Source organism: Littorina saxatilis, unplaced genomic scaffold, assembly GCF_037325665.1.
Source record: "Littorina saxatilis isolate snail1 unplaced genomic scaffold, US_GU_Lsax_2.0 scaffold_442, whole genome shotgun sequence".
NCBI lineage: Eukaryota > Metazoa > Mollusca > Gastropoda > Littorinimorpha > Littorinidae > Littorina > Littorina saxatilis.
The window spans coordinates 85,001-103,399 of NW_027128545.1; the positions used below are offsets into that span (position 1 = coordinate 85,001).

The window sequence follows — 18,399 nt, forward strand, 5'->3', positions numbered from 1 at the left end:
TCGCCCAGAGAGGGGACTAATCTAATCACATATTTACACGGATATTCACGTAGAAAAAAAGGTAGAGAAAAACAACAACATATGAATATTTACATATTACATATTATACACAAATATATGTGACGTAGTGAAAACAATGCTGAATACACATGCATGAGTAAATGTGTTATTAAAGCTTTTATAATGAACACTGACAGACAGAGAGAGAGAGAGAGAGAGAGAGAGAGAGAGAGAGAGAGAGAGAGAGAGAGAGAGAGAGAGAGAGAGAGAGAGAGAGAGAGAGAGAGAAGGAGAGAGATAGAGAGAGAGAGAGAGAGAGAGAGAGAGAGAGAGAGAAAGAGAGAGAGAGAGACAGACAGACAGACAGACAGACAGACAGACAGAACAGATTGAAGACTCGCATAATTTTGATCACTCTCATCCAAATTGAAATTGATTTTCTCATAAATGTCAAGGTTTCGTTCATTCTCAACATCGGATGATTCGGATTCTGTTTATGGCTGTATTGCGCAATGTGGCGGGTAGGTGTTGAACACGCGAAGCTTTGAAGATCACAATCGTTTACTGAAAAACATCTGGCTCTTGATAAGTATTTAAGTGGAAGCTGGTCGCGACAGTGTCGCTTTCACAAGCCGCGACAAAAGAGCAGACCACTAAGCATTGGTCCACTTAATCATTTACGACTCAGGGAACAGCCGATGTGACATACTCATCGGCATCTCAGATCTGAATAAGTTAAGTACGTGTGGAAAAAGTTACACAGAAAACAGGAAATTCAAAAACGGCGATCCTATTATTGTCTCTTCTCTGATGAAGTTAGCGCGGGAAAAAACCCCATTTATCGAGTTTTAAAAAAAAAGATGTTAATTCAATTCAATCCATTTAAATTCTGTCTGTTGGGGGCATCGTCACCGCATACAAAATGATATAGTAATGACAAATACATAAGCAAACGCTAAGATTGAGACTTATTACTTTGTTTTTATATCGATTACCCCAGACGGATACCGCGTGATCGAAACAAACATAGCCTACATTTGAAAGATCCGCATAGAAATCTTACGATCAAAAAAAGATCGATTTAAGGTCAGTTTTTCTTTTGGCCATTGTAAAGATATACTTATTTTACGTATGCCATTTCATTTAATCGTCGACAGTTACACCAAAAAGAGGGGCACACAGAGGCAGAGAAAGAGGGGGAGAGAGAGAGAGGCACACAGAGGCACAGAGAGAGAGACGGAGGGAGAGAGAGACGGAGGGAGAGAGAGAGAGAGAGAGAGAGAGAGAGAGAGATAGAGACGGAGGGGGAGAGAGAGAGACACGGAGGTGGAGAGAGCTCGAGAGAGAGGGAGGGAGGGAGGGAGGGAGAGAGAGAGAGAGAGAGAGAGAGAGAGAGACGGAGGGGGAGAGAGAGAGAGACGGAGGGGGAGAGAGAGAGAAAGAGAGAGGGAGGGAGGGAGGGAGAGAGAGAGAGAGAGAGAGAGAGAGAGACGGAGGGGGAGAGAGAGAGAGACGGAGGGGGAGAGAGAGAGAAAGAGAGAGGGAGGGAGGGAGAGAGAGAGAGAGAAAGAGAGAGAGACGGAGGGAGAGAGAGAGAGAGAGAGACGGAGGGGGAGAGAGCTCGAGAGAGAGGGAGGGAGGGAGGGAGGGAGGGAGAGAGAGATAGAGAGAGAGAGGCACATAGAGGCACAGAGAGAGAGACGGAGGGAGAGAGAGACGGAGCGAGACAGAGAGAGAGAGAGAGAGAGAGAGAGAGACGGAAGGGGAGAGAGAGAGAGGGAGGGAGGGAGAGAGAGAGAGAGAGAGAGAGAGAGAGAGAGAGAGAGAGAGAGAGAGAGAGAGAGAGAGAGAAAGGGAGACAGACAGACAGACAGAACAGATTGCTGACTCGCATAATTTTGATCACTCTCATCCAAATTGAAATTGATTTTCTCATAAATGTCAAGGTTTCGTTCATTCTCAACATCGGATGATTCGGATTCTGTTTATGGCTGTATTGCGCAATGTGGCGGGTAGGTGTTGAACACGCGAAGCTTTGAAGATCACAATCGTTTACTGGAAAACATCTGGCTCTTGATAAGTATATAAGTGGAAGATGGTCGCGACAGTGTCGCTTTCACAAGCCGCGACAAAAGAGCAGACCACTAAGCATTGGTCCACTTACTCATTTACGACTCAGGGAACAGCCGATGTGACATACTCATCGGCATCTCAGATCTGAATAAGTTAAGTACGTGTGGAAAAATTTACACAGAAAATAGGAAATTCAAAAGCGGCGATCCTGTTATTGTCTCTTCTCTGATGAAGTTAGCGCGGGAAACCCCCCCCCCCCATTTATCGAGTTTAAAAAAAAGAAGATTTTATATCAATTCAATTCATTTAAATTCTGTCTGTTGGGGGCATCGTCACCGCTATACAAAATGATATAGTAATGACAAATAAATAAGCAAACGCTAAGATTGAGACTTATTACTTTGTTTTTATATCGATTACCCCAGACGGATACCGCGTGATCGAAACAAACATATTTTACGTTTGTCATTTCCTTTAATCGTCGACAGTTACACCCAAAAGAGGGGCACACAGAGGCAGAGAAAGAGGGGGAGACAGAGAGAGGCACACAGAGGCACAGAGAGAGAGAGACGGAGGGAGAGAGAGACGGAGGGAGAGAGAGAGAGAGAGAGAGAGAGAGAGAGAGACGGAGGGAGAGAGAGAGAGAGACGGAGGGAGAGAGAGAGAGAGAGACGGAGGGGGGGGGGGGGGGAGAGCTCTAGAGAGAGGGAGGAAGGGAGAGAGAGAGAAAAGAGGGGCACAAAGAGGCAGAGAAGGAGAGAGAGGAAGTGAGAGAGAGAGGAACAAAGAGACAGCGAGAGAAAGAGAGAGAGAGAGAGGGGCACAAACATTCAGAGAGAGAGGGAGAGAGAGAGAGAGGCATATAGGGCGAGAGAGCTCTAGAGAGAGAGAGAGAGAGAGCTCTAGAGAGAGAGAGAGGGGGGGGGGAGAGAGAGAAGCACAATGAGGCACAGAGAGAGTATTGGTACAGACTTCGGTATTGTATTTCAGCTTGGTGGCTTGAAAATTAATTAATGACTTTGGTCATTAAAAATCTGAAAATTGTTAAAAAAATATTTTTTATATAAAACGATCCAAATTTACATTCATCTTATTCTTCATCACTTTCTGATTCTAAAAACATATAAATATGTTATATTTGGATTAAAAACAAGCTCTGAAAATTAAATATATAAAAATTATTATCAAAATTAAATTTTCGAAATCAATTTAAAAACACTTTCAGTTTATTCCTTGTCGGTTCCTGATTCCAAAAACTTATAGATATATGTTTGGATTAAAACACGCTCAGAAAGTTAAAACGAAGTACAGAAAAGCGTGCTATACTTCTTAGCGCAACTACTACCCCGCTCTTCTTGTCAATTTCACTGCCTTTGCAACGAGCGGTGGACTGACGATGTTACGAGTATACGGTCTTGCTGAAAAATTGCATTGCGTTCAGCTTCTTTCTGTGAGTTCGACAGCTTGACTAAATGTTGTATTTTCGCCTTACGCGACTTGTTTTATTTTGAGGTAATCGATAATAGCGTGGCATGAAAAACAATTTTGTGAAAACCCGGTGAAAACATATCGCTCCAATGAATGCTGTCCATCATGTGCGAGGCCGGGAAAAATGTTACACGTACGTATCGCATGAAAACGAAAAGTGTGAAGAGAAAACTGAAACTGAAAGGAATTAAAGCGGAGAAGTCGGTAACTCAGTCAACCAACCTCTAATAAAGTGACAAATAGTACTACACTATCGACTACTAAGGTTCATTTGCTTTTGTAACCAAGAAATTAGTTTTTGTTTTTAACGGCGCCATTAAGTTAAAAGAAATGCATCTTTTCTGGTCACGTTCACATTTAAATATTCAGCATTTACATTTAACGTATACTGCATCCCGGTATCAGCATGCTTTTAAACACAATAAAATAAAAACAGCAAACCATGAACATAAGTTAATGTCCTTGTAAATCTGTTTTGCTTCTTTCTTTATTTGTGTGGGGTGTTTTTTTTTTGCGTGTTTATTTTTGGGGGAGTATTTTATTGTTCCTCAAAAGCACTTTGGTCAATACCCCTTTAACTTTGAACTACCATTCAGTTTTAGGACTGAGTGCAAATCTTTTATTTTTGGACAACAACATGCACTGTTGGCGTTGATGTACAAAATTGATGATTGAGTACGTGTGTGTCGCCTAATAATAATGTAGCGGGAGAGCCCTGCTAGCTCAGAGTTGCAGGTACTCAGTGACCCCACCTTCCTTCTAGTCACCCCCCCTTTCCTGTAGATACCCCCATCCCCTCCCTTACAGCCAGCCCACAGCTATCACAGAAGATTAGTACCGAGTCTTTGAGAGACTGTAAAAGAGGCCGGCTCTGCGAGTCTCGTCAGTCAGCGCTGAATAAGTGCTTGCTCTCTTTCCCTCGTCTTTTTCTCTCTCTTTCTTACACGCTGCACAAGTGTGTACTCTGTCTCTGTTTCGTTGTTTGTTGTCTCTCAGCGTTGAACAAATGCTGTGTGTCTTGCTTGTTTGTTGTCTCTCAGCGTTGAACAAATGCTGTGTGTCTTGCTTGTTTGTTGTCAGTCTCTCAGCGTTGAACAAATGCTGTGTGTTTTGCTTGTTTGTTGTCTCTCAGCGTTGAACAAATGCTGTGTGTTTTGCTTGTTTGTCAAGTTGTCTCTCAGCGTTGAACAAATGCTGTGTGTTTTGCTTGTTTGTTGTCTCTCAGCGTTGAACAAATGCTGTGTGTCTTGCTTGTTTGTTGTCTCTCAGCGTTGAACAAATGCTGTGTGTTTTGCTTGTTTGTCAAGTTGTCTCTCAGCGTTGAACAAATGCTGTGTGTTTTGCTTGTTTGTTGTCTCTCAGCGTTGAACAAATGCTGTGTGTTTTGCTTGTTTGTCAAGTTGTCTCTCAGCGTTGAACACATGCTGTGTGTTTTGCTTGTTTGTTGTCTCTCAGCGTTGAACAAATGCTGTGTGTCTTGCTTGTTTGTTGTCTCTCAGCGTTGAATTTAAATGCTGTGTGTTCTGCTTGATCGTCTTTCAGCGTTGCATTTAAATGCTGAACGTTTGCATGTTCGTTCTGTCTTTCAGTGTTGAGTCTACGTGTTGTTGCCGTGTCTGTCTTGTGTATGAAACAGAGCCAGCAGGAACGAGATAGGCATACATAAGAAAGGAGCCGTAGGTGTTATAGTTATTAATCGGAGTTAGGGTAAACGCTAGGTAAGACTGATTGAAGGATTGTTTGGTGCTTTGTTTGATGGGTTTGTTACTTGCTTTTCATGTAATATAGTGTAAAATAAAACCTTGTAACTGTTTCCTATGAGTTATGGTGAACATCACTGTACGTACGAGACGGTGAGCGTGAACATGCGTGTGTCGGTGAACGAACGTAAGTGTGTGAGCTTGCTTTCGTGTCATGTATTGTAACTTCTGCCTCTCCTTGACTGTTGTCCTGTAAACATGTGTTGTTAAAACTGTACTGTACGTGGCAAACTCCAACATCCAAAACACACATCACAATATTTATGTAACGCACAGTCTAGATCACTAAGAAACACACAGGGTTTCCTCTGAATACCGAGGTCGGCTAGTATTGTAGGCACATGTATTGAACACAACGCGAGGCATAGACTACATTACAATAGGGCCAGAGTAAAGGTGAGATAAAGAGTTGCTCTCCTCGGCAATCTTCAGCCTCCCCCTGAGAACAATTAATGAGGATACGGACCCTCTCTAGGGCTCCGGTTACAATAAATATTGACCACCATCAAATCAACTGAGAACATAAAAGGTAAAGGCTAATTTGATTAATTCAGATTGGTGAAAATAACCTATAACTATTCCTCTAGCTTTCAAAAAAAAATCATTTCATTTTCTGATTTTCACCAGTTTCCATTTCAGGCTTTGTCCCATCGCTGGGAAGTTCGGGTCGCTCCGTTATTTTTTACATTTAGTCAAGTTTTGATAATTTCTTTGACTTAAAACTTGGTATAAAGTCAGATAATGTTGTGAAGATACTATATATATATAAAATATTACATGTACATGCTTTAGTTTGAGGTCGCGCAAGGTAGTGCAAGGTCGCGTGTGGTCGCGTGCGGTCGCGTAGTAATTAGTCAGACAGCTTTTGTGACGTCGAAAGCCGGAAAGGCAACACCGGGACCTGTGTGCACACTTCGAACTTTGAAGAGGACAACTTTTATTTGTCAATCACATAAAGTGGAAAATGGGATTTTCAAACACTCTTAAACTTAAAACCGGAGCAGTACCGACCATTCGTCCAGCAAAGTAACCCACCACCAGTAACCAATTACTCAGTACTCCGCCGCTGGACTACAGACGTTCGGATGAACCCAGTCCACATCAAGAAAGAAGAAGAAGAAGAAGAAAGCTCTGCGTCAAAAATGTCGGGGCACCCAAGGAGAAACAAAACTCAAAAGTCACTTTGAAAGTGACTCGAAGACCGTGTGTCGTCGACGAACTGCGAGGTAGGTAGAACTCAAGATGTCGCCTTATAATTTCCTCTGTCCTCTGTCCTCCCTATATATTGACTCTACACTGTTTCAGTGTTTGTTCCAAAAATGCTCTCTCAGACCTACTTTTTTTTTTCGCAACACGAGTAAGTCTACTCTAAGTTTTTTCAAACTTTAGATGAATAACTTTCCTCTGGGGAGTGACCTGACACAGTGAGTGAGTGACAGGAAATACAGTTTTCATCTAGATCAGTAGAAGTGATACATTCATGTAATTGTAAGAAACATTTTCTGCAAATCAGTTTATCCATGCACAGGCATCAGATTCAAACAACTTACAAGTCACCATGCCAGTCAGCTGTTCAGTATCACATTGTCCCATCCCCAGATGTTCGGCTTTGGATTGGTTTAGATCCCCATATATATGTTTTGTCAATTTGTGCCAGTGCCACTCTTTTTCAGAACATATATGTGATATAATATGTTTGTTAGAATTGATCAGTGTAGCAGACCTGTTTACCCTTACGATTTTGGCGTAATTTATTACGATTTTCTGAAAAAAATACGCCATTCCGCTATCCGTGTCAAGACTACGATTTTCATAAATAAAAAAAAAAGTAAAAAAAAAAAAATAAAATTTTTTTTTTTTATTTTTTTTTTTTTATCTATTCCATGTTTGGCATTGTTTTTTTCAATGGCAAAATGGGGTGAAAAAGCACAGGACTGACCAGAGATCATGTCTGTCTGATGAGACGCTGGAGAGCCTTATTCTAGTGGTGAAGTCTCGCCCTCACTCATTCGGCAAGCGCAAGTACAGTAGAGAAGCGCTTGACACACTGAAAAAGGCCTATTACGAGCAAAAGAAAAAGAATCAGTGATGCATGTGCTTTTGATGTGATCTTCTTTGAAATTATGATGACTACAAAAACTGACTGATGTGTGAATGATGGATATATGTGCATGATTGCGTTTCGCAGACACAGTTGTCATGTGCGTTGTAATTGGCGACGAATGCTGGATGATTACTATTTTTGTGCCAGGATTACTATTTTTGGGGCTGAGCATTACTCCAAAACACTTATGGGGGTAAACAGGTCTGGTGTAGGCTAGGTGAACTTTGGTTAAAGAAGATAAAAGTAAATCAGGGATTATAAAATGGCAAGCGATTCCCAGAGCGCGGCGATTCACTGAGCGCGGCGCGTTGTGCAGCGCAGCGATTCCCAGAGCGCGGCTACTGCTGTCACATTGTTTTGTAATTATCAATTATCAGTAATCTGCAATGTCATTTGTTCTTCAGATGTTTCTGCCATTGCCGAAACCAAGGATGTCAGCGTCCAATGCAATCTGATCAACGCCCCACCTCAAAACGCAATGCGGTTCTAACCCTAAAGTGTAGGTACAGATGAGAGTGTGGGGAAGGACAGGGGTGTGCAAATCCACTAACCCGTGACCCGGGGGGAGTTAAAAATTAGCCGGGTTAGCTGAGGTCTTTGAGTAGCATTCCCGTGGGTTAGCTAAAAATTTCACAAACAAAACTCAAGATAGAGCTTCAAATGCCAACTCCTTACTAAAATGAATGGCCAAAATACATTTCCCCTTGTTTTTCATAATGAAAACAAAGCCCAAACCGAAGCCCAAACAGTAAGTACTGTTTCTAAGGCGCTTTTTCTGAAGTATTGATCGTGTTCGAAAATGTCGTCTGCTTCAACGATGTGAGTTACATCCCTTAGTTTAGTTTTACATTTTGACCAATGAGAAAGCGCTCCCTAATTTGTTTCGGGCCACTGAAAAACAACCATGGCGTTGTTTATAATCCAATGTTTCTGTGTGTGAAACTTCAAAGACAAAATAAGAAACGTTGGAGTGGGTTACCTATTTTTTTCCCGGGTGAGCTGGAAATGAGATTCTACTAACCCGTGGGTGAGTTGTTTATTTTTAAATTTGCACACCCCTGAAGGAAGAACGAAAAGGCGAACGACAGCGCGCTGCAGCTGCGGAAGAGGACGAGCCTGCTGACGAGGATGGAGGTGAACCAGAAGATCCGCAGTTCTTGTAAGTTTTCAATAGACATAGATTCTCTACATTTTAAAAAGTAAGACAGAAGTCAAGGGTTACTTTGGGTGACAGTCAGCTATTTTTTAGCTGCTATCATTGTGTCCTTTGTTTTTGTCTTTCTCTCTCTGGTCTCTATCTCACTGGCCATAACCCTTTTTTGTCTATTAAATGGGTGAAAAACACCATAAACATGTCAAACATTTTTGTTGTGACATTATTTAGCTTAATTTCTCATCACAAGTAAGAAGCTGATTTCATCTTAAAATTTTTTTTTATACTGGATTTCACTGTCATTGCGACATGTATAACATGTAGTAATTATATCCATAGCACTAGCAGTGAATTTGTGCTTGTGTATGGCACATGTAGTTTCCATAGTAACCCTTTATGTGCTAAGAAAGTGTATAACCTGTGTGTTTTAGGAATGCTCCTGAGCCGAGACCCAGCCCCGACCTGGAAGACAAGTACATTGTCTTCCAGGCAAACTTGATGCAGCTGTTAGAGAGTTGTCCTCGATGCTCTCACCCTGCGAAGGCCTTCATATCGAAGACAGTGGGATCTTGCATCCACGTCCGACAAGACTGCTCCAAGTGCTGTTTCTTCAGAGAGTGAACCAGCCAACCGTACATAAAGCAGATGCCCTGCGGGAACCTGCTCCTGTCATCAGCTGTTGTGCTCTCTGGCTGCAGCCCGACAAAAATTCTCCGGCTGTTTTACCTGCACAATGTGCGTTACATTTTGGAGAGCACGTTCTTCTGGCATCAGCGGCACTTCATTTTTCCTATAGTGGAAAGAAAATGGAAACGGGAGCAGTCAGAGCTCATCTCGCAGCTTCAGGACGAGAGAGGAAGTCTAGAGCTGATTGGTGATGGGCGGTCAGATAGCCCAGGACACTGTGCCAAATATGGCACATACACTCTCATCGAACAGGGACTGGGGAAAGTCCTGGATATATACAGATTGTGCAGGTAAGAAAGATATTTAGGCGTTTCAGTGTCTCATACTCATAGACGCATCAAGGTAACTAATTACAATCAAAGTTTTGTAGAGAGGCATTTTTTTTCTTCAAAAATATTAACAGTAATGCATACCCAGTTCAAATCTTTTTTTTTAATCTGAATTTGACTCCTAGTTATCAACCAACCCCCACCCCACCCCAATCTCCCCCCTGACTCACCCGAGTAATTGGTGAGTGGGATTCCTTTGTGTCCGTCTTTTAGACCGAGTTGGATTTTCAGCGACTGCTTTTGACAATTGACATTTGAACTTGTCATGTACATGCCCGTTGAAACTATGTGCACGCTTAACTGGAAGTAGAACAACTCTAGATATAAACTGTGACGAATGCGATATTAAATAAAAGAGGGCAGGGAATCACAATTCCTGATAACACGACGGTGCACAACCGATGTGCAGTGAAACCCGTTCATATTTGTTTGCAAACTGTCATAAACTTTGGCAATAACATTATTAAACGAATAAAATGAGTGCCGGCTGCCGTAGCCGAAACAGTCGGCGGTCGTAACAGAAAAGTGGGGCGGCCGTATCAATGCATCGCTGGCAGTCGTAACTGCTAGCACGGCGACGCGTACCAAAAAAATACACATGCTCTTTTCCTCAGCCGATGACACAAACACACTTGCATATATATAGTATATTGGGACACTGCTATTGATGCATTTCGGTTATGATACATCACATTACCTGATCAAATGACCGTTGTTGCTTCAAGCCTCTTGTAATCTCCACCATTTAAAAAGAAATCCCCAAATCGAACAATTTCAGCAAATACGACGCTGTCACAAATCTAAAACAGAAGCCTCAAAAATTAAATCGATAACATGTTAATCCTCATGCAATCATAAATCCGCTGAGAACAAATAAACTTTGCTGGCTTCGATAATTACGCCGCAATAATTATTAGTTTGGAAGTTACACACCTTTCGGGCTCGAAACCTTGCTGACTATGGGACTGCAGAATGCTATCGTAACAAACGGCGATTTTTTCTGTCGTAACACTTTCCCCGGCGTGTGGGGGACTGGGAGACCTGTAACTTTAATTGTAAATAGTACAGACATGGGTAAACTGTCAGATGATTTTGAATAAAATTAACACTGTGATCAGCATATTTTAATGCAATTTTCTGTTCTTTACAGGAGATGTCATCCAGTGGCCACCAAAATGTGACCTGGCTCGATTAGCTGGGAAATGGGCAGCCAGAGCTGGTTTCCCGGGCGTAGTTGGAGCGATTGATGGGACCTACATAAAGATACCAGGAACCAGGGATGCGTACATCTGCCGTAAAGGTTTCCCAGCGATGCATCTCCAGGTAACAGATTTGATCACTTTCTGTTTCAGATACGTGGATTGTTAACCTTGGCAGAACTGACCATTATGGTGCCTGTGTATTTATTCCCTATTGAAATACTGGAGTAACACTAGCAGTGTCATTTCATAATTGGAATCTACTGTCATTTTAAGTCACTATTTGAATCTTTGAATTTAAAGACAAGTATTTAACGGCACAGTGCGCCTCCCGTAAACCATCACAGATACTGTCAGGCTTTTACACACAGTATAAACAACCTTCATTATGAACGCTCACCAAAGGGAACATCCTAGGTGCCTTACGTAAAGAGGCTGAACGAGTAATTTTCAAAGATTTAATGTTGCGGATTGTCTTCAAGACAATCGGACCGAGGTGCGTTTTGGCGCTAGACCTAACTTTTAAAATCAAAATAATAAATTGACAGCGTGTTACACAAACATTCTTAAATCATAAAATAAATATTTTTTTCATCAAGACAAGATCATTAAAACTCGAAGTATTTGAAGTTAAAATAAGGAACGCCCAGAAGCAGGTTCACGTAAGGTTCGCCAGTTCCTGTGAATAGTCAAAAGTCATCGCGAGGGTTCTTGTGAACCACAGCCGTTTGTTTAGTGCATAGTCAGAGGTACATAATAACGTGCTATTGCAGACAAGCTCACAGCGAGTCGCATTCAAATTCCTGACGACTGCTTTGTCAAAAAGGGAAACTGGAATAACAGAGTTCACGATGTCGATGGCTCCGGGGTAAGATAAACCATGCAAAACAATTTTTGTGTGAAAATTGCTCGCTCTTTACGGTAAGCACCTAGGATGTTCTAAAGCGGTGAGTGTTTCAATGAAAGGGTGTTTGTACTGTGTGTAAAAGCCTGACAGTGTCTGTGATGGTTTACGTGAGAAATATTAAATGTTTAAACCGATATTGGGAGTTCAGACAAGTTTGAATTATGATGGTGTGTGGATTAATTCCAAGAAAACCATCATGAAAATGTACCTACGCCTCGTTTCTCTGACTTTTCTTTTTCTGTTGTTAGATCTATACATGTCATATACCGCTACCCCCCGCGGGTTAGGGGGAAGAATTTACCCGATGCTCCCCAGCATGTCGTAAGAGGAGACTAACGGATTCTGTTTCTCCTTTTACCCTTGTTAAGTGTTTCTTGTATAGAATATAGTCAATTTTTGTAAAGATTTTAGTCAAGCAGTATGTAAGAAATGTTAAATCCTTTGTACTGGAAACTTGCATTCTCCCAGTAAGGTATATTGTACTACGTTGCAACTATGCAAGCCCCTGGAGCAAATTTTTGATTAGTGCTTTTGTGAACAAGAAACTATTGACAGGTGGCTCTATCCCATCTTCCTCCCCCCCCCCCCCCCCCCCCCCCCCTTTTCCCCGTCGCGATATAACCTTGAATGGTTGAAAACGATGTTAAACACCAAATAAAGAAAGAAAAAAAGAACATATACCGCTTTTAGTGAAAGTTGAGGCAGCACTTTCTGATCAAATTTATTAAAAATTTGTTCAAGCATTTCTTGACTAAGCATGGATAATCACACCGGGGACTGTGTTCCGCCTTATTTCAGCCGGGCTTGTTGTTACTCCGTTTTGAGCTGGGCTTGGTGTCACGCAAATGTAAGTGTCTGCACTAAAGTACAAACTATGTCTTCTAAAAAAACCTCATTTCCAGGAACGGATGTTTTTAGCACTAACCTAAGTAATTTGTCTCTCTATTGGTGTTATTTTTATCTGACAAGGTTTATTATGTGACCCCCATCGGCTTGAAATACGTGCAGGTTGTCGCTTTTCGGGCAAAAAAGCTGATCAAACTCAAGAAATGATAAGCAACGGTATCATGTTATGGTTTTTCTGTATCATAAGTTTGTTCTATAGTTTCTTGCTGTTATGCTGATGCATTTTCCCGAACCTGCTTTAAGGCGTTGAGGCACGAAAAGTAAAACCAAAACCCATGTCAGGCGAGTTTTGTTCCGTGCTGGACACCCAGAACAAAAGCAAGCCCAGTGGCAGTGCGGAACGCAGACAAAAATGCAGGAGGCCCAGCGCGGAACAAAACGTACACCACTTGCTTGTTTTGATTGCTTCTTATGACATAGTGAGGACGCATTGAAGCACGCAATTGATACAGATGATTATAGCTTTACCCAAAATAGTAAAAATACAGGAATATTTGTTGTTCAAATCCATCTTTGAGAGAAATTTACGTTGAACCTTCATTTTTCACTAAAAAACCTGCATGTATGCCTTCCATTCGGCTATTGTCAATTAACCAGGTAAGCAAAAGACGTTTTTAGCTGTCTACAAAGAAAACAATTATTCCCCTTTCTACTGACATTCATCAATTTTAGCTTAAATCAGTGTGAAAGTCATAGTTTGTGTTTTTATGAAGACACTTTCGTTTGCGTGACACTGAGCCCGGCTGAAAACGGAGTAACAACGAGCCCGGCTGAAATAAGGCGGAACACAGTTCTCGGTGTGATAATGGGGATGTTTACCCTTCAAAAACATGATTTTTTTTATTGTTCTTTATCATTTCATATATGCATGTCATGGTTACGCTGAAAATGCACTCAATGATAAATGAATTATATGGGACAGTAGGCACCTCATTCACATGTTCTGCAGAGAGGAGCTGTGCTCAGCTCAGTCTTATGGTTTAGGCTAGCGAAGCATTAGGATATATACATGTAGCCTCTGTTGTGGTTGGTTTTTAGTTTCAGGCTGATAGATTATTTTTATATTGATTTACGCGACTTGTTTCAGGTTGTATGCGACAAAGACCTCCTCTTTCTGGATGTGTTTATGGGTTACACTGGGTCCGTGCATGACAGCCGAGTTTTCCCCAACTCAGATCTCCATGGAGTGTTGGAGTCTGACGCAAGTAAGCTGCCTCCAGAGTACCATATGATCGGGGACTCGGCCTACCCTCAGTCTCCGCAAGTACCTGCTGGTTCCATTCCGCGACAACGGCCATCTGACCCCTGTGGAAACTGCCTACAACAGAGCCCAGGCAAGGACAAGAGTTGACGTGGAGCGGGCTATTGGTTTGTTGAAAGGAAAATTCCGCAGACTGAAGGATCTCGAGATGACGAACATCCGTGAAGTTCCAATGTTAATTTTTTCAGCATGTGTCCTACATAACTTTATCATTATAGAAAATGGCTTGGACGAGGACGACATTGACTTGTCGGAGAGTGAAGATGAAGACGAGGACGGAGGTCAATGTGGTGGTGATCACTGCATGTCTGCAACACAAAAAAGACTGGAAATTGCAAATGTTTTTTCTTGAGAACTGTTCTATGTGTTTCAAGGACGTGTCGTATACCGTATATCATTCTACGAGGCTGAATTGATTGTAGATAACAAGTACTGCCAGTGTGTATTGAGTTGCATGTTTTTATGTGTTTCGTAATTTTCCATTTAAATTTTAATGTGTAGAATTAACTGGGTAAAGGTTGGGTTCCTGGTGAGATCTTAATCTGACTCACAAGAAACATACTGCCAAATGTTCAAATATGAAACTAAGTTATTATTTCTTTTTTCAGTTCAATGACATTTTCGTTATAAGATGACCAGACGTACCAAATAACCAAAGATGCTAATTAAAAAATATGAGTTTACAAAAAGGGGGAGACAACCTAAGGGAGAAATGCGAGGCACTCTAACAGCTGAGCACAAAACCAAAACTAGAAGATAATATTTGTAAAATAACTGTGACTCTAAAACGATAGTACAATAATAAGCAACAAAGTTTAGAACATAATAACTGAAAAAAACCACAACACAACGTAGTAAATAAAACTACAGTGATTGAGAGTTAGTATCGCAAAACAATAAAATTATGGTTATCTTACACACAAACTTAAGTAATTGACGATGTTGAGAAGAAATTGATAGAAATTCCTCTGAATCAAACGCCATTAATTCCAAATGTTCTAGTTTAAAATTGGTTATAAAGCACTGATTGGTTAATTTAGATCAATGTCAATGATGACCAGCAAAGTCACTATCTTCCTAGTTCAATATGATAAGCATCACTGTCTGAAGCATACTGAATTTTGACCAGGATTGTGCCACTCATAAAATACACAAGCATATGTTTGCCACTCAATGATTATACAGTGAGACTTGTCTCCACATATTGTTGTTAATCAATGAGCTATGTGTAGCTCCAACATAAACAACCAGAAGATTTACCTTCATTGTAAATGTTGTTCGTCCTTTGTTTTGGAAGATGACCGCAGACTCATGGTATGCTTGGATGTCTAGTCTGTCCATAAATAACTGATAAGCTTGTCCGGGCCAGGATTCCCGTTCCGCATGCGATTCTGCTACGCCATTATTGGAACTGAATATCAAGGTTTTTCAGAGAGGTTTTTAGTGTGTCCTTACAGATATATCTTTGCTTCGTCAAAAGAAACAACCTGCAGCGTACGGCAGCTGAAAATTAAAGGTACATATAGTTCAAACAATCATTCAACTGTATTTATTTGACCTTACACAGACTGTAGGAAGAGGCGAACCGTCTTGAACAAAAAAATTGTCCGCAGGAAGCGACTCCAAGAACACAGACGACTCGAAACTGAGTGACATACCTTGTAGTCTTTCTATGAAAGTAGTGGTCCAGTGAACGATACCTTCTGCCTGTGGTTTGACTTAGAGTTAGACTCTTTGAGGATGTTGATAATGACGCACGACACTGACAGACTACAGAGAGTGAGTGGGGGGGGGGGGGGGGGGGGGGGGTGGACATTTTTGGGATTAAACACTGCCATGGAGTTTATTTTATAGGAATGTTTTTAAACCTAATCTCATTGTGTTCGTTTTGAATCAAAAGTCTCACTCCAAATTCCGACAATAAGTCAATATGTCCGCCGGGTATCGATATGGTTGCTACAAGGTTGCTTCGGTTACAATACGATGAATAATGTCGAGGAATTTGTGGCAAGTGGATTCAAGCTTACCAAGATACTATTTTCAACTTCCCATTCTGGAATAGTTGTTGGCATTTGTAATCATTGTCTCGTGTATGAAATCACGTCTATTTACAGTGGAACCCCTTTTAGACCCCCCTCCCCCTCCAGCCCCCTTTCCCGCAGTGGGGCACTGCGGTTATGAAATTAAAGGCCCCTCCTGTTTTTGGAACCGCAGGAGCTTTTTAGTTTGCTGTTAGGTAGATTTTTGGTTCCTCTTTCCTGTCATGCTCTCTTTTTCTTCATGAATTCTTTTCTTTTTTCTGCCTTCTTGCTCATTCGCCTGTATTTTTTCCAAAAATCTCTTCTCTTGCCGCTTGTCTCGCGATTCATGTATAGTTTAATCTGTTAGTGTTCTGATGTAAGTCCAGCAGTAGATAGGTTAAGCCTATTTTAACATACTGGAAACTGGTAATCTTCCAGTAGGTATTAATTTAGTTTTACTAAAGCCTGCTGGGACACAAGTAATGGGTTATCCCGCAGTGGGGCACTGCGGTTATGAAATTAAAAGCCCCTCCTGTTTTTGGAACCGCAGGAGCTTTCTAGTTTGCTGTTAGGTAGATTTTTGGTTCCTCTTTCCTGTCATGCTCTCTTTTTCTTCATGAATTCTTTTCTTTTTTCTGCCTTCTTGCTCATTCACCTGTATTTTTTCCAAAAATCTCTTCTCTTGCCGCTTGTCTCGCGATTCATGTATAGTTTAATCTGTTAGTGTTCTGATGTAAGTCCAGCAGTAGATAGGTTAAGCCTATTTTAACATACTGGAAACTGGTAATCTTCCAGTAGGTATTAATTTAGTTTTACTAAAGCCTGCTGGGACACAAGTAATGGGTTAGTGCATTTGTAAACAGGAATCGCTTGACAAGTGGCCCCCTTCATCCCCCCCTTCCTCGTCCTGATATGGCTCTGCGTAGTCGGCTGGACGTTAAGCAACAAATAAACAAACAAATTTGTAAACAGGAATCGCTTGACAAGTGGCCCCCTTCATTCCCCCCTTCCTCGTCCTGATATGGCTCTGCGTAGTCGGCTGGACGTTAAGCAACAAATAAATAAATAAATAAATAAAATCCAGCCCCCTTCCTATTACAGACACCCCCCCCCCCCCCCCCCCTCCCCCCTTTCCTAATCCCATTTCAGCCCTTGCTTTGTTCAGATTTCCTTGTCGACAATGTCTGAACATGTATATGCCCTGATAAATTCTATGATCTTATTTTCCAAAATAAAGTCTAAAGAGGGTGTTCCACTGTAGCAGACACAGGCAATGTGTTGTCATATGAAAGGCAATTGTTGTTTTCAAAACAAAAGTACAGGTTACTCACATTTTTGGTGTCTGGTAAACACAAAACCATCACATCATACTCATAGTGGCAGAGTGGTGATCTACATGTATATATATATGTCTGATATTTGAAGGAAAATGGATGACAAAATAAACAACCTCTCTCACCACAACATCAAATTTATTTTCTAGGGGCTAGGGTTACGTTTTGTAAACTTGTGCACAAATTTAACGATCGATTTTGAATTTTTTTTATATCCTTTTTTTTTTTTTATTTTTTTTTTTTATTTTTTTTTTAATTCTTTTTTGATATCCTTTATTTTTTTATATATATTTTTTTTTTCTACAATTATTTTTTTTTTTTTTTTTTTTGTGCAGTGTGTACAATTACAATGATTTTTTAAAAATTGTTATTTTAAATTTTTTTTTTTTTTTTTTTTTTTTTTTTTTCCAGTGTGACAATGATTTAAAAAAAAATTTTTTGTTTTAAACTGCGAAAAAAAAAAGTGTGTGTGAACAGGGATTGTTACTGGTGTTATATCCGGACATACACAAAACACAAAAAGTAACTAAAAGTGTGTTTTTTCTCGACATTTTGCTAAATTGTAAAAATAAAGTCAAATTAAATTATTTATATGTATTTAACCTTATTTCAAGCCTCCATAGTTATTTTTGAGTGATTTTGAAGACTTGTTTTATTTCGACGTCGAGGTAAAATTTCATGTCGGAGTAAAGCTCAAAATTTCACGCGGGAGTCGAGGTATCCCACCATAAACACATACACACACACACACACACACACACACACACACACACACACACACTCACACACATATGCACACATACATACATACATACATACACATATATGCACACACTCTCTCTCACACACACACACACACACACACACACACACACACACACACACACACACACACACACACACACACACACACACACACACACACACACACACACTCAGGTTAGCACTAACATCCTGCCCTCCAACGAATATTTATTAAATTATACTATCGCGCTTCAGCTCCGGCCGCGTGTTTGACGCGACAGCAAATCACCATGTCAACGGTCGATATAGCCACAGCAGTTATACTCATGACTGCTTGAAGTGAACAAACGATCTTGTTACTTTTTCTTGCCAAGTTTGTGTTTGGAGATCATCAAAATGGAGTCTCCAACATCAGTAAGTAACTCGTATTTTT

The 18,399-nt window shown here is 40.9% G+C and overlaps 1 protein-coding gene across 1 annotated transcript; it reads left to right on the forward strand.

Annotated features, from left to right (window-relative positions):
* The first annotated feature begins 8,485 nt into the window (after positions 1-8,485).
* On the forward strand, positions 8,486-15,081 carry LOC138956899 (uncharacterized). Its single transcript, XM_070328117.1, has 4 exons — positions 8,486-8,584; positions 9,010-9,555; positions 10,745-10,917; positions 13,694-15,081. The coding sequence occupies exons 2-4, from the start codon at positions 9,456-9,458 to the stop codon at positions 13,955-13,957; spliced, it is 537 nt and encodes a 178-aa protein (XP_070184218.1). The 5' UTR covers positions 8,486-8,584; positions 9,010-9,455; the 3' UTR covers positions 13,958-15,081.
* Positions 15,082-18,399: the final 3,318 nt, after the last annotated feature.